We start from the raw sequence: 15081 nt of genomic DNA, 5'->3' as shown, positions 1-15081 counted from the left end.
TGCTCTTTGCTTCTCCTACAACGTCTGGAGATTGAAACATCTCTCTGATTTCTTGGTTGTGCCTGATTCTCCATCCATCTCCATCTCTAATAGGTCCGAAAATTTTCCTCAAAATTTTATTCTTGAATGTAACCAATCTCTTTTCTGCCTGTTTATCTATAATCCATGTCTCTGCTCCATAGAGAAGAACTGGTCTTATAACAGTCTTATATATTCTTAATTTTGTTTTGTAAGACTAATTTTGATTTTAAAATATTATTTAATGCGTACATGCTTCTATTTGCCAAATTTATTCTATTTTGGATTTCTATTAGTTCATTACTCTTTGAATTAACTATTGCTCCGAGGTATTTGAATCTTTCAATCTGTTCGAATTTATGGTTCATTATTTCCAAATCTTCTCTACCATTATTTCCTCGCCTAAAATAAATCAATCATTAGTTATTACTGAAACAAATCCATGAACACTATTTACAGACAACATGTAAATCAAGCAGATAGTACGTTAACATAGCCACGTCATTGTTAGAACAGTAGGTGAACAGCAGCGATATGGCAACACCGCCTCAAATATCATTGGACTATTTTCATGTGGATTATAATAGTAATGCAGTTTCAATTAGTAATTTCTAGAATTTTCAAAAGTATTGTTTATACACTTCCAAATTCAGAATCATTGGAAAAATTAATAAACCCCAATTAACAATTTTAGTGCACTGTTTGATAATATTTTTTCCAATATCAGTTTATTACTATTTATTTACAGCGTTCAAAGTAAAATTTATTATATGCAAGATTAATTATTTTTAACCCAAAATGTGCACATTTTCATAAATATTAGTGTGATTAAAATGTTTGCAAAATTTTTTACTGTATTTTTTATAAAAAATTGGAATTTTGTAAAATAAACTTAAAAGGATAAATATTTCTGCAATATGAACATAAGTGATAGAATAGGATAAGTAGGAAACTGACCATCCTGGATGCACAGGTCGCTGAGCCACTTCCTGACGATGATGAGGAGTTTGAGTTGCCGGAAGAAGTGCAACCGTTCCTACAGGAGACTCCGCTGTACACTGACAACACAGCCAACGGCATATCATTGTTGTGGGCCCCTCGTCCCTTCAACATCCGTTCAGGTCAGTATCTACACTCAAATTATTGAGTTTTAAACTTTACCTTTTATTAGTAAAAAGTAGTTGATAAATTCTTAAGCTTTTAGTAAATTTATAACTAAAAATTGAGAAAGAAATTTGGATAAACGAATAGTAAGTGAACCATAGAGAAAAACAATGGTTGGAGTTGAAAATATAATGAATACCATTTATAACTTAGTCCTATGTGACAAATTCCTTATTTAAATTTTTTTCTGTAATCTTTGATTTACCTCATTATTGAGTAGAAACATTTGTACATTGTGTGAATGTGAATAGTGAATCATAATCATATGAAAAATCAGTTATAAAGATATATATTTTTAAATGCCAATTCTACTGTTGTAGTATAATATGATTTGACTTTTTATACTGGATTCAAATACCGATTTATGTGCCCTTTTCTGACACAGTAGAAAGAATTATTGAAGTGTTTATAGATGTGAAGTTGTGTACCCAGGCTATCTACGATATTTAGAGAGATATTTACAATTCTAGACAAGCTGTAGAAGAATGAACAGTAATAAACTGAGCACTCCTAATTAAAATCCACCTTGTAAAGAACGGTTTTACCATAGTATTATCAAAGTTTTTTAGTAATAATAATGCACATAGGATGGATACCCGTCCAAAGAAAATATTGAGACCGATCTCAGAAGTGAAGACTACAATTTTAGACTTCACATTGAAATGAAAGATCTCTGAAATTTAATTGTCTTTAGTTTAATTGCTAGCTGTGTATAATATTGGATAATAGTTCTTCATAGGTAACACTGGGACCATCAGGGTTGTGGTTAGTGAATAATATAATAGTTTGGAGTCCTAGTATAATAGATTCTTTCTTATTCAATTATGGTGTTTGAATACATCATAATTCAGTGTTTATATGTAATTAAATTATGTTGCTGTGAGTGTTATAGTTTTATTGGTAAGGAATTTATGTTGTAAAACAGTTTTAAATGTTAAAACATTTAAACTTGTCTGCCTTGCAACATTCAGGATTAAGTACATTTTGACTGTCATCTAAATTGTCTAATTCACATTGCATTGAAATTATTCTAGTACAGTAAAAAGCTTGAGATTTGATTTTGTGTGGACATTCTTCACTTTTGGTTTAACATCTATTCTCTAAAGGCTTTCAACAGTGAGTCCAAATTATTTAAAAGAATTAATTTAGTTGAGAATGTTTTTACATGATGTGAACCAGAAAATTTAGTTTATAGTAAACCAAACCTGTCCCACCGCCGCTCAGTGGTATGTTACCGGTCTTGTAAACATAAGAACTAAGATTATTATCTTAGATCTTGTAAAATCAAAGAAAATTGTAAATGATAACTGTGATTGTGAGATAGATTTTTTTGTGTATGAAGGAAAATTCTAAGACGCTGCACTTGATCCTAAATGAACATTTGTGCCTCCCTTATTTGTATTAAACCATCAAATCAGAGGCTTCTGCAAGAACCAATTAGATTTGTGGGTTCCTGTTCCCTAATGTCCTTTGGGCTCGTGATAAGTTTCTAGTAATTTTTTCTTGGTTTTAAAACTAGTAGGAAAGTTCAGCTATATGTGTTTCACCAATTCTTCTGTTACTACAATATTGCAGATCTCGAAACGTAGTGTTACTGATTTCTTGTTTCACTGAACAATGGCAAATGTCCGGAAAAATCCTGTTTCCTTCACAATCCTTCCATCGTCAAAAATAACCTTCAAACAAAGAATTGTTGTAACGTTGAAGCAATCAATGTGTGACTTACTTACAACTCAATTTGTTGTGAAAAGTGTTATATTAAAGTGTATGATGTGCAGGACGATGCAGAAGGGCCATAGATGTACCGCTGGTGAAGTGCTGGTACAGGGAGCATGTTCCCCCGTGTCAGCCTGTCAAGGTGCGAGTCAGCTACCAGAAGCTGCTCAAGTACTATGTACTCAACGCTCTCAAGCACCGACCACCTAAACCCCAGAAGAAAAGGTAAGTTTAACTGGCAGGGTGTTCTGGAGAATCCTCACTCCAGATGCAGTATTGCAAAGAGGTATATTGAGAATTTCAAAGTTTTATTAATCCTGACTATAGAGAGGATGCAGTCTAGTTTGTTGCTATGGAAGGAAATAAAGTTCTTGCCTATCAAATCATGTTTATTGCCGTAAGACTTCTACAATTATGTAAAATGTCTATTTGCTGCCAGATGGCCAAGTCAAAACATAAAGCAATGTACTATTCTAAAAACTAAATAAAATAAAAATCATACAGAGGTTCAACAGTAGCATTTACAGGAATATTATATAATGTTAGTGGTTTGAGACAGTTTTTCTAGTACTTTTTGTTTTTTAAACAGGCTGCATTAAAACTAGTCAGAACAAGACATTCACAATTGTAAAAAGCAACAAGATTGTTACAAAATGTATAAAATTTTACAAAAGTCCCCAATAAATATAAAAATCAACAATAGGGATAAAATTCTACAATAAATATAATATTCAACAACAGATATAAAATTTAACCATTAATATATAAAATAATACAAAAACCTATATGCATTATTAGAAATTACTATATATAAAGGTTCAGTACTTAGAGGGCATATCTAAAAATTACAAAGATTGTCGGTTAGTCTATCTTATCTTGCAACATAAGTTACACAATTGTTGTTTTTGTGAAGAAAAATGTAGGGCTTTCCACTTGCTGTGTTTGAAATGTCATAATGTCTCAATAGATATTTGTTCCGGTCATTCAAGTCAACCAAGTTCTTCCAGACTACAACTCTGGACTGGGTGGAGGCTGGCCTGCAGGTGTGCCGCCAGGGCTACAACATGCTCAACCTGCTCATCCATCGCAAGAACCTTAATTATCTCCATCTCGACTACAACTTCAACCTCAAGCCTGTCAAGACACTCACCACCAAGGAGAGGAAAAAGTCTCGATTCGGAAATGGTGAGAATTTCAATAACTTTGTCTTTATAAGTTAATGCAAGGGATAAAAAGTGTTAGCAAAATAGAATGAAACATTTTGGCTGAAGTGTTTTAGAGGGTTGGTGCAAAAACTTCCAATGGTACTTGATTGCAAGCAGATAAATTTATATAAGTTTGTCCATTTTCTCTTGTATAATGTTCTGAGAAATAAATTTTAAATGTATATGTTTTTCTTAGTAACCATAAAGTCGCGAACCACCTTTTTTTAATATGTATCTTAGATATGTAACTTGAATTAATAATAACCAGCTATAACAAACAATGAAAAATATACTTTTATTACAACATATTTAGTAGGACCATTAAAAATATCATACGCATAAATCACCTAAAATTAGTTTTTACCTGTGTCATATATGAAGGTCTAATCTTTTCAAGTAAAAAAGAAGACCTGGTTGGTAGTTTTTTTTGGCAGTTTGTAGAGCTGCTGAAACTATAAGGGTGAATCTCACAAAATAGGAGAAAATGATTATGTAAAAGAAATAAAAATAATTAAATCAGAAGTTTGTTATTATTGGTGTAACTGTTAGTACGTATTGTAAAGGAATAGTTATTTGTGAGTAGCAGAGCTAAATTTGAATAATTTTCTATTTTTTTTCAATTTTTACAAAGTTCAAGACACCATATTTTTACAAATCGGTAACGTTTAAAAATCCACGATAAAATTGTATTAATATTAATTATTACCAATAATTAATCATTGTTTTAAGATTTGAAGTCCTAAAACTATGAAAGCAGTTACTGTCACAAAGTTTGTAATAATTTTTTGCCATTTTTAATGCCTTTTAAGTGGAACCTGTAAGCTATCTAGTCATTTACATTGCAAACTTTGCAAATAAAACCCGAAATTCTTTAAGTACTTTAACTAGCTTGTTAAAATATGAAAGGATAAGTTCTTAACACTAAAACAATTTATAGGATTAAAAAAAAATAAGAGATAAAAAATAACCTCAATATTGCCGATTTCACGAGCGTCACCGATTTGTAGCAGCCGTCACCGATTTGTAGCAGCCGTTACCGAGTTGTCGCGAGGTTACCGATTTGTATAATCAAAGTGACAGAACGAATTCTAATGATAAGGAGTAAGAAAAAAGCACGCAGTGAGTTTTATATGTTTATAATCTATATCATATACTCTCAAATGACAATAGTCAAGATGATGTTTTTTAAGAATATTCTGAGGGAAACTAGATGACAAAGTGTTATAAATTCAAAACACTCTATACAAAACCCCATTGAAATAATTATAAACTAATAACTAATATGATTATCTTAAAAGGATATGTTACATAGTTAGTACTACAGCAAATAATAAAAATGTCCTATGCTGTTAACAATATCTGGACATAAATTGTTTTGAAAAAAACGTCTTACTTAGTGTAATATTTAATATCATAGTTTGAGAAAAAATGGGTAACAGAAATATTATAAATTCAAAGCACTTGATATAAAAAAGTAATTGCAATAATTATATCTTAGTAACTAACACAATTATCTTAGAAAACTATGTTGCATAGTTAGTATTACAGAAAATAATAAAATATCCAATGCTGTTTACATCTTGACAAATTTTGCTTGAGAAAAGTTTCTTTTGAATGTAGTGTAGTATAATAACAAATTAGAAGGTTATTTTGTTACAAACTCATACAATAAAAGTGTGTTACTATTATTAACCTGTGTGATATTAAAATCCTTCATTGAAAACAAACACTTAAAAACTTAATAGTAAATTTTAAAAAAATTAGTTAGTCCACATTTGCTTTTTTAAATTTGTAAAAAACCCGATTCCCTTTCATTACTACAGTTGGGGTTGGTAAATATGGCCCTTAATTTGATCACCATGAACCGAAACAACAACATCTTTTTCATTAGCAAAATATAATTGGTTATCTTTGTTGCAAAATTTCAAAAACATCACGGTGACATCTTCTTGAGAGAGGTCGTTCTGACATACACCAATAAATTGTTCAATCTTCGATTTCTTTCCTTTGTCAATTTTGTATTCAACCAAAAACATGAACTCCAGAAGTAACTTTCTTTGCAAAATCTTCCTTGTTCGTGTTACATTTATACATTTGGGTCAAATCCTTTTGTTCCTTTAATTCAGGTTGGTCATAGTGGTTGCTATACTCTTCGTCTTCTGAAGATGTAAATACGTCATCAACTGACAATTTTGAGGGGTTTTTTTGTTTTGAATCGATCTTATTTTGAGTAATTAATAATTGATCATCAGTTGGCAAGACTTCAGAGAGTTTGTAGTGTATACAGGATGTTTCTGCTGAACACTTTAAAACAAGAAAGTGTACGACAATACATAATGCCAGTACAAAGTCCACAAAGTTACCTGATGAACCTGCATAATCCCCTTTATAAGGGGTATGCTGAGGTTATTCACTTCCAACTTTAAGTCTTCTATAACTGCTGATGGGATCTCATACAAATCAATGTTAAAACTACTAAGAGCATCCACAAAAATCTTTGGCACAAGTTATGTCTGATCCACGTAACACCTTTTTATCAGCTTCCCTTTTAAGAGTACCGCCCACCCCATCCATTGGCCCCTTACCATGACCGGCCTCAGTGAAGTTCCAGGTGAACGATTCCATTTGGGTAAAGTATTTTGGCAGAAGAGTCTTCAGTAAATAAAGGTTTATCCTGTTTCTATACTGACTAGATGGACTGTCAGTAAATATATGAACAGCGGTAGTTGCAGGGAACTGTTGGGATGCGTTTAAAAAAACAGGTTTCATGTGACCCCAAACGGCGTGGGCTTGGTGGTCCAAGTTATCGGCGGCAGAGGCAAAAACATGTTGTTTTTGTGGTGTCACCTACTTTAGCATGCCACACCCAGTATTTAAGGATAGCTGCCTTTTACTAGCACCAAAGTGAACCGATTGTACTTCCTTTTTCGTACTTGGCTACATAATTTTCAGAAAAAATCTAATCTGAAGAGAAGCTCTCCTCTGAAAGATTTTCAATTTTGTTTTTTAGAGCACCTGCTTGGTGTTTTGCGTAAAAAACATGTTTTTTAAAGATAGCTAACTCGTTTTTTAAATACGTTTTTAAGGGACAGATACTTTAGCTACTTCTTTCACCTTGACAGTTTTCTTAACAATTTTCTTTTCATTTTTTATTACTTTTTGCTCTTCTACCATTTTCCACTTCTGGTATTTAACCAAAAAGTCTTCTTCATAGCAGAACTTGACTTCATTACTTTTGCACTGTGAAAACAATATTTAACATGCATTTTTTGCTATCAGTTGAACACACAACAAATTTCACTACTTCAGCAGGAGACCGCTGCGCTATAACATTAGTTAATTTTAATGCTTTTATTAGCAAAATCCATATTTGCGTGTTTTACGCAGGCACATGTTTTCCCTGTCAATCATTTTGGGAAATGTAACCCAAAAGGGTCTGGAACGACAGAATGATGCCTTCGAAATATTTCCATGAGTTCTCCTTTTGAAATTTTTTTGTGAAGATTGGATAAAGTGTCCAATAGAATTCTTCTTTGTTTTTTTAATGCCACCCTTTTTAACAAACTCCTTTTTCCCTGGGCACATTTTGCTCACACGGTCGTCTTCAAAAAATTTCATTAATTTTTCAGACAATTCTTTAGTGATGGAAGTTTTAGTTGGCTGTGTATACTCAAAAGAGGTACTGGGGCTGTTTTCGATCACTTTGTTTGCAGTATAAGGCACTATATCTATGAGAAGTGTGTTTGTACTCGGTTTTTTTTTCAATATTTGGTTACCGACCACTTTGTGTAATATTTTATTTTTTATTTTTGAATGTGCGACTTCCTTTGTTTGGGACTTCAGCTGTTTTTCCAGGGCATAGCCCAAGAACAATTGTTTTCCTCACTCGCGGGGAGACTTTTTTCACCTCTTAGTATATTACGTACTTCTTTTCTTGGAGATGGGGATGAGTCAATTAAATGTTTTTTTTTTTCTCTCTGTGCAACCGCTTTTTATTACTTTCCTAACTTTTTTTCTAATTCTTTAATCTTCTCTTGTTGCTTGGCTATAGTTCTATAGGCCTTTGCTTTGTCTCTTCGGATTTTTTTGCGCCCTCTTCTTTTTTTGTTCCAGATTCCTCTCTCACGTCCTGTAAAGGAGAAGCTGGGGGGAGTATCTGTAACTTCTTTCAGTGATTTATTTTTTCAGGCTTCTAACAAGATTTCTTTCTTTCCAATACTTTCGCATTTTTCTTTGTTCTCTAGGAGTCATGTCTGATATTTTCTTTATTTTATTTTCTGCTTTCAATCGAGCAAGACGATCTCTGTCATACTTCCTCTTTTCTTCTTTCTTTTCTTCACTCATTCGTTCTCTATACCTTCGCTGACGTTCCTTTTGTCAATGCTTTCTGTCTCTCATACTTTTCCTTTGCTGATAGCTTTGAGGAACGTACCATGGTTCTTCACGACCTAGAATCAAAAACAGAGAAAAGTGTTGCAAAGTTTTTAAAAAAGTATGTTTTAAATTAAAAATAAATGTATTAGAGATTTGGTTAATTTAAGATTTTTGAGGAAAATCAAAAGTTTCTATAATTACAATATGCCAATTAAATAGTAATTTAACAATTTGTTGTTAATTTATAATCCAATTGTTTGTTCTAAATCAACATGCTACAGAGCATATGAAAAACTGTTAAAGGCTGTTTATACTATTCGTAAGTAATCACGTTAATTTAGAAAAAGTAAAAGTAACATTAAAATGAATTTTAATCATAACTTTCAAACATTATATAAATAAAAAATTATTTAACAACAGTTATTGCAAGTCACACAGTTTAGAAGTGTATTTCCAACAAATCGATAACGCATATACCTCATCGTTAACGTCACCGATTTGTGCGTCACCGATTTGTAATATTCAGATATAACCTAGTACTGCCGTGTTTAATGTTGAGAACAAAGGTTATGAGATTGAGGGTATGTTCGTTACTAATAATGGCGGCATATGATAGCTTTCAGAAATGTTTTAACTGTATAGTTTACAAAAAATAGCGTTACCGACTTGTTGAGGAATTAAGGTACTGATAGTTTCTTACCTGAATATTAATTGTTTGAAGCTTCTGGATTCGATGCAATCTTCACTAAAACAGCAAGTAAACTCGATACATTCACCTCACATACAAAGACGTAATTTTTACCGCTCAAATCAAGTCTTGCTAACTTTTCGCGGGATCGTAGCTTAGTGGTCGTTGACGTAGACTTCCCCGGTGACAAGGACCAAAGGCAACTGAATATTATTAATGAACTAAATTTCTTTTGTAGGACTTTGGTTTCTCTGAGCCACTGTCTTTAGCTGTATTGTTGACTAATAGTTTTTATTTTAAACGTACGTTTTTATGACTTATATTTTTGAGGTGAATTAGCAGACGATAGCTCAAAGACAGTTACCGATTTGTATTTTTTCTTCCAAATAAGAAGGCATAATTAAGTTAAATCATATGAGTTATTGTTTTAAATTATTAAAGAGCTAAAGAAAGGTGTTTAGGTAAATAAAATAACAGAATTTTACCTAAAATAATATATTTATTTATGAAAAAATTGCCAAGGACTTAAATTACTACATTTGGTGAGATTCACCCATAAACTGGCCTCATGGTATACTTCCGGGGTGCGCAAAATGCCCTTGAGGTTTAAGTGCATGGCACTAGGTTGCCCCTCAGAAAAAATAGAAGAAGCTATCCTTATTGATTTCTGAGCAAAAGGAGCATAATTAACATATAGAAAATTAGGTGCGTCTACCCTCTTAAACATAATATAATTTACTTCTGTACTGTATTACCCTATATCTAAAAAAATTAATTTAAAATAATTTTGCAGCTTTCCACTTGTGTCGAGAGATCTTGCGGTTGACTAAGCTCATCATCGACTCACATGTCCAGTACAGACTGAACAATGTGGACGCGTTCCAGCTTGCAGATGGGCTCCAGTATGTGTTTGCACACGTAGGCCAGCTGACTGGCATGTACCGATACAAGTACAAACTCATGAGACAGATCCGCATGTGCAAGGATCTGAAACATCTCATCTACTACCGGTTCAACACTGTAAGTAGTCTTTGTTTTAATGTGGAAGTAACTACTTTGGTAGTGTTCCTATTGTAAGATGGAACTATTAAACTGTTTAGTATTGTATTTGAATTAATGTTACAGGTAATGGAGATGGTCTATATTCAATTCCTTATTCACCATGCATTATGGAGTATCCATACTATCCAAACTGCAGTTGTAGCAATATTAGCTGTTCTGCAAAAAATATATATATATGATTTAAACTCACATCAGTTTTCATTGCACTTTACATGTTTCCTTTTACACTTTTGTAACATGCTTATGTTTTAATGACCTTTTTATCATGATAAAGTATCACAGATAAAAATACACACAAATAAATACACGTGTATTAAGTGAATAGTAGTTAAATCTTCTGAATCGTCTTCACATGGGTTGTGAGGAATGTTGACGCAACTCACATGACTATATGTAATGTTTAAGCATTAACATCGCTATCTCCTATTAGACTAGTTCTGTACAAAGAATGTGGATTTGGCTTCAGTAACTTTAAATAAAACATTGATAAAAGTAATTGAATGTTCAAAATATGACTTTCAGAGTTCTAATTCATTAGTATTAGAAAGGTTAGTGAGAGTCTATGAGAGATCATTATTTTATATGTTAAAAAGTAATATTCTTTGTTTATTGTTCAATAAAAGTCATTCTCTAATATAAATTAAAAAATATACCATTGTGCTATCCCAACTTCAGATTTAAAAACACGATCATGCAAATATTTTTGTTTTTCTTTGCTCCATTTTCTGGGTCTACTAGAAAAGTGGTTTTGGATCAGCTCTAAAAGATCAAATCACCAGTTTTTCTTAATCTTTCTCCAGTTAGTACCACATAATTACTAGAGTTTCATTTGATGCAGGGACCAGTAGGCAAGGGACCAGGCTGTGGGTTCTGGGCGCCAGGCTGGCGGGTGTGGCTGTTCTTCATGCGAGGAATCACCCCCCTCCTGGAGCGCTGGTTGGGCAACCTTCTGTCCAGGCAGTTCGAGGGTCGACATTCCAAGGGCGTGGCCAAGACTGTCACCAAGCAGCGAGTTGAGAGTCACTTCGACCTTGAACTCAGGGCATCGGTAAGTCTTTGACAAGAGTTTTGTCTTGGATGTAAAAGTAATCCAATAAATAACAAAAAAATTGTTTTAAAATGTGATAACACCCATTGCAGGCAGGACATTTGGGTGGTAGATGCCAGTAGTTTTATCTCTTATATTATTGTGTTGTGTGCTGAATGGTCTGTAGATTTCCACTGTTTATGCAACAATGATTGTGAGGCACAATTATTAAGAGACAATAGATATGTTCAGTCAATATATTTCAGTTACTAAAATAACGCAAACACACAGCTTGGTCATGTGTACTGAAATTTAGTTGTAGATATTTTCAACAAAATTTCAAATTCTAAAATGACTTTGAATCTTCAATTCAGTGGCTTCTAATTTTAATTTATTGTGTATTAAATGTCTATGATATACTGAGGTGTTTAAACTATCATAATTCTTAAACATAAAGCAAGTTATGTTTATCAGATGTACACAAATTAGAGCAACACAAGATTTACTGTGATGTCTGATGTGTAGGTGATGCATGACATCGTGGACATGATGCCTGAAGGGATCAAGCAGAACAAGGCAAGAACAATCTTGCAGCACTTGTCAGAGGCCTGGCGATGCTGGAAGGCCAACATCCCATGGAAAGTAAGTTCGATGCCATATTGCCCCGTTTCACTATAATAGTCGTCAGCAATATGTGTTCGACTTCTACAGGTGGTGTAAGAAAATTAGGACAATAGATTCTTACCAATACATTTAATTAGTTTGTTTCGATATGATTGCTTTTATTTCTTTAAATGTATATCAACTAAAAAAATTGTAGTTATTTAAATGTTTTTGTTAGGAAGAGAAAGATTATAAATGTACGTAAATAAAGACTCATGTTTAAATGCGTTTATTTTTTTCTCTTTTTTTAAATACATGTAAATACAGTATACAACAATATACAGATTACAGAGAAAAAATATACCAACCCAAAAAGAAAATAATCTTGCACTTGGGTGGGAGCCATCATCAGCTTCTTAATTTAATTTAAGTTCTATAATAACAATATGAAAATACAACAAATAATAATAAACAAACTAAAATTACTCTTAACCATCAAATTAACACACATTAATTAGAGAAATCCAACTTACCTTCAATATAAAAACATACATTTACAATTTATAAAATAAGAACAAAATATTTTTACTGAACAACTAAATATAAATTTTCAACATCTTTAACACTTCTACTCAATAACCAAACCTTCAGCCTCTTTTTAAAAATAAATATAGATCTATTAATTTTAATTTCACTTGGAATTAAATTAAAAAACTTATAACTTAAAAACACAAAACATTTTTGAAACAAAGAACAGTTTGGTTTAGGCAATTGCAAATACTGTTGATTACTGAGTCTAGTAGAATAACCAGAGTTGTCAATAACAGGTCCACTGTTACCACTTAGTATGAAAAAAATTACTAAAACTTTAAAAACATATAAATATCTTAATGGTAAAATAAAATTTCTAACAAAAAGTGGAAACGAATGTTCTCTAATAGTAGAATTACATATCAATCTTATAAATTTTTTCTGAAGGACTATTAGACTAGATAAATTTGAAACATATGAACTACCCCACAATGACAATCCATACTCCAGCCTAGAATTAATCAATGAAAAATAAGCCAGTCTCATAACTGAGGGAGGACAAACTGATTTCAAATGAAAAAATGCCCTAAGTGATGACCGTAGAGACTTTTTCAGAGAACCTATATGAGGTTTCCACGATAAGTTTTCATCTAGAGTCAAACCCAGATACTTAATCTGACTACATTTATTAATTACGCCACAATCACACAGATCCTTGCTGCAATTTATTGAATGTATTCTTAAGGCTGTGCCAAAGTTGCCGGATTGGGACAAAGAAAAAATCATATATAATGTTTTTGATACATTCAAGGATAATTTATTACAAGCAAACCATATAGATATTTTATTTAGGTCATCCTGCATCCTTGAATATAATTCATCAACTGTTGACGCACTATAGGGAAATGCTGTGTCATCAGCAAATGCTGTGTCATCAGCAAATGCTGTCACCTTACCATTGAAATTTCCAGAGTAAAAGTCATTAACAAAGATTAAAAACAAAATAGGCCCAAGAACTGATCCCTGGGGGACTCCAAAATGTAGACTTTCCAAGCAGCTGGTGCTACTGTTTATTTTGACGAATTGCTGTCGACCAGTTAGGTATGTCTTAAACCAATTCAAAGGGACACCTCGAATACCAGCAGATTCCAATTTATTTAGCAGCAACCCATGATTAACGGTATCAAAGGCTTTACTTACATCTAAAAATAAACCAGCCACTTTGTTACTCACCTTTGGACAAGATTATTTAAAAAAATCTTCAACCCTATTTATACCTTCTTTTTTCCCAGAGCTGGCTTTGTTGTCACCCACTTTATTAAATATATAACATACTTGAACTGACAAGATTAAATTGGGGAAATTTTCAGCTTTGAATACACTTCCTAAGGAAATCCCTACTGAAAGAAATTTTTTACAAAAACTCTAAACGGATTTGTAAATATTCCCCAAATTTAATTGTTTTGATGTTCAAATGTTTATAAAATTAATGAGAAAAGGAACATATGTGCTGAAGACTACTATTATTACATGTTTGATCTAGTTTTAGGAAGTTATTAGATCTGAACTGATCGCCAGTAAAACATAAATGTGTTACTGTGCAGGTACCAGGACTACCAACACCGATAGAAAACATGATTCTGAGGTACGTGAAGATGAAGGCGGACTGGTGGACCAACACAGCCCACTACAACCGTGAGAGGATCCGACGGGGTGCCACAGTGGACAAGACTGTGTGCAAAAAGAATCTGGGTCGTCTGACCAGACTGTATCTCAAGGCAGAGCAGGAGCGCCAACACAACTACCTCAAGGTCAGCACTGGCAGGAGTATTAATAAGTTTATGTTTATGTTTGAATATTTGGAGTAAGAATCGATCATAGTTACAAATTATTTAGGCATTCAGATCACTTTGAAGTAAATCATTTAACTTCAATAACGAATAAAATCATAAAATTTATCTGTTGAACCGATTTGATAATCTTTTCTAAAACATTTTACAACACATGACTATTTTTAGATATTTAGATACTAAGAATTGACGCCATTGCTGTACTTTAAGTATATGTAAATAAAGAATCTTTGACTTTGACTTTGACTTTAAAAATTTGGGGAAACATTGCAAATCAGATTAATGGCACCAGCAAATGCAAGAACCAAGCTCTCTATAGAAAGAGATTTTTTTTTATACACTTTAAAAAAAGTGTAGTTTAGTTTGTACTTTAGTTGCCACAATCAATGGCCTGCCTGTATAAACAGTATCAATCTGTGGTGAATATAAAACTTTTAAATTAAATTAAATTCAAATTAAATATTATTTTTAATTAAAAAATAATTGCTGTTATGAATAATAGGACATGTAAAAATCAAATAACTGCTAATGTTATTCATTTTTGTATTTCTTTTGAAATTTAAACATATAAACATTAATTGTAGAATTAATAATATGGATGTTAAACACACTGAAGGCTTTAAAAGTATGTATATTCAGTTTTTAAAAAGATTTAGTTATTTTAGACTTTTTTAATAGCTGTACAATAGTGAACTCAAAATATTTGCTTAAATTGCAGTTTTAATAATGATTTGTGTTTTTCAGTTACTGTAAACTTGATTACTATATACTTTTTCATTATTACTTTTTTCCAATAACAAATAAAAATTATTATTACAATTTGTTAAAAGGTATATTAATTTG

At 32.2% G+C, this 15081-nt stretch overlaps 1 protein-coding gene across 1 annotated transcript in view; it reads left to right on the top strand.

Annotated features, from left to right (window-relative positions):
- Window positions 1-15081, top strand: part of LOC124368207 (pre-mRNA-processing-splicing factor 8) — a 53197-nt gene that overhangs the window by 14847 nt on the left and 23269 nt on the right. The window contains 7 exon segments of the mRNA XM_046825482.1: window positions 992-1139; window positions 2961-3123; window positions 3866-4083; window positions 9959-10185; window positions 11066-11275; window positions 11780-11896; window positions 13993-14199. Of these exon segments, the coding sequence (XP_046681438.1) occupies window positions 992-1139; window positions 2961-3123; window positions 3866-4083; window positions 9959-10185; window positions 11066-11275; window positions 11780-11896; window positions 13993-14199 (1290 nt within the window).

This window comes from Homalodisca vitripennis, chromosome 8, assembly GCF_021130785.1.
Source record: "Homalodisca vitripennis isolate AUS2020 chromosome 8, UT_GWSS_2.1, whole genome shotgun sequence".
In the NCBI taxonomy this organism is placed as follows: domain Eukaryota; kingdom Metazoa; phylum Arthropoda; class Insecta; order Hemiptera; family Cicadellidae; genus Homalodisca; species Homalodisca vitripennis.
The sequence above is the reverse complement of the archived record's forward strand: the minus strand, read 5'-3'. Positions and strand labels throughout refer to the sequence as shown.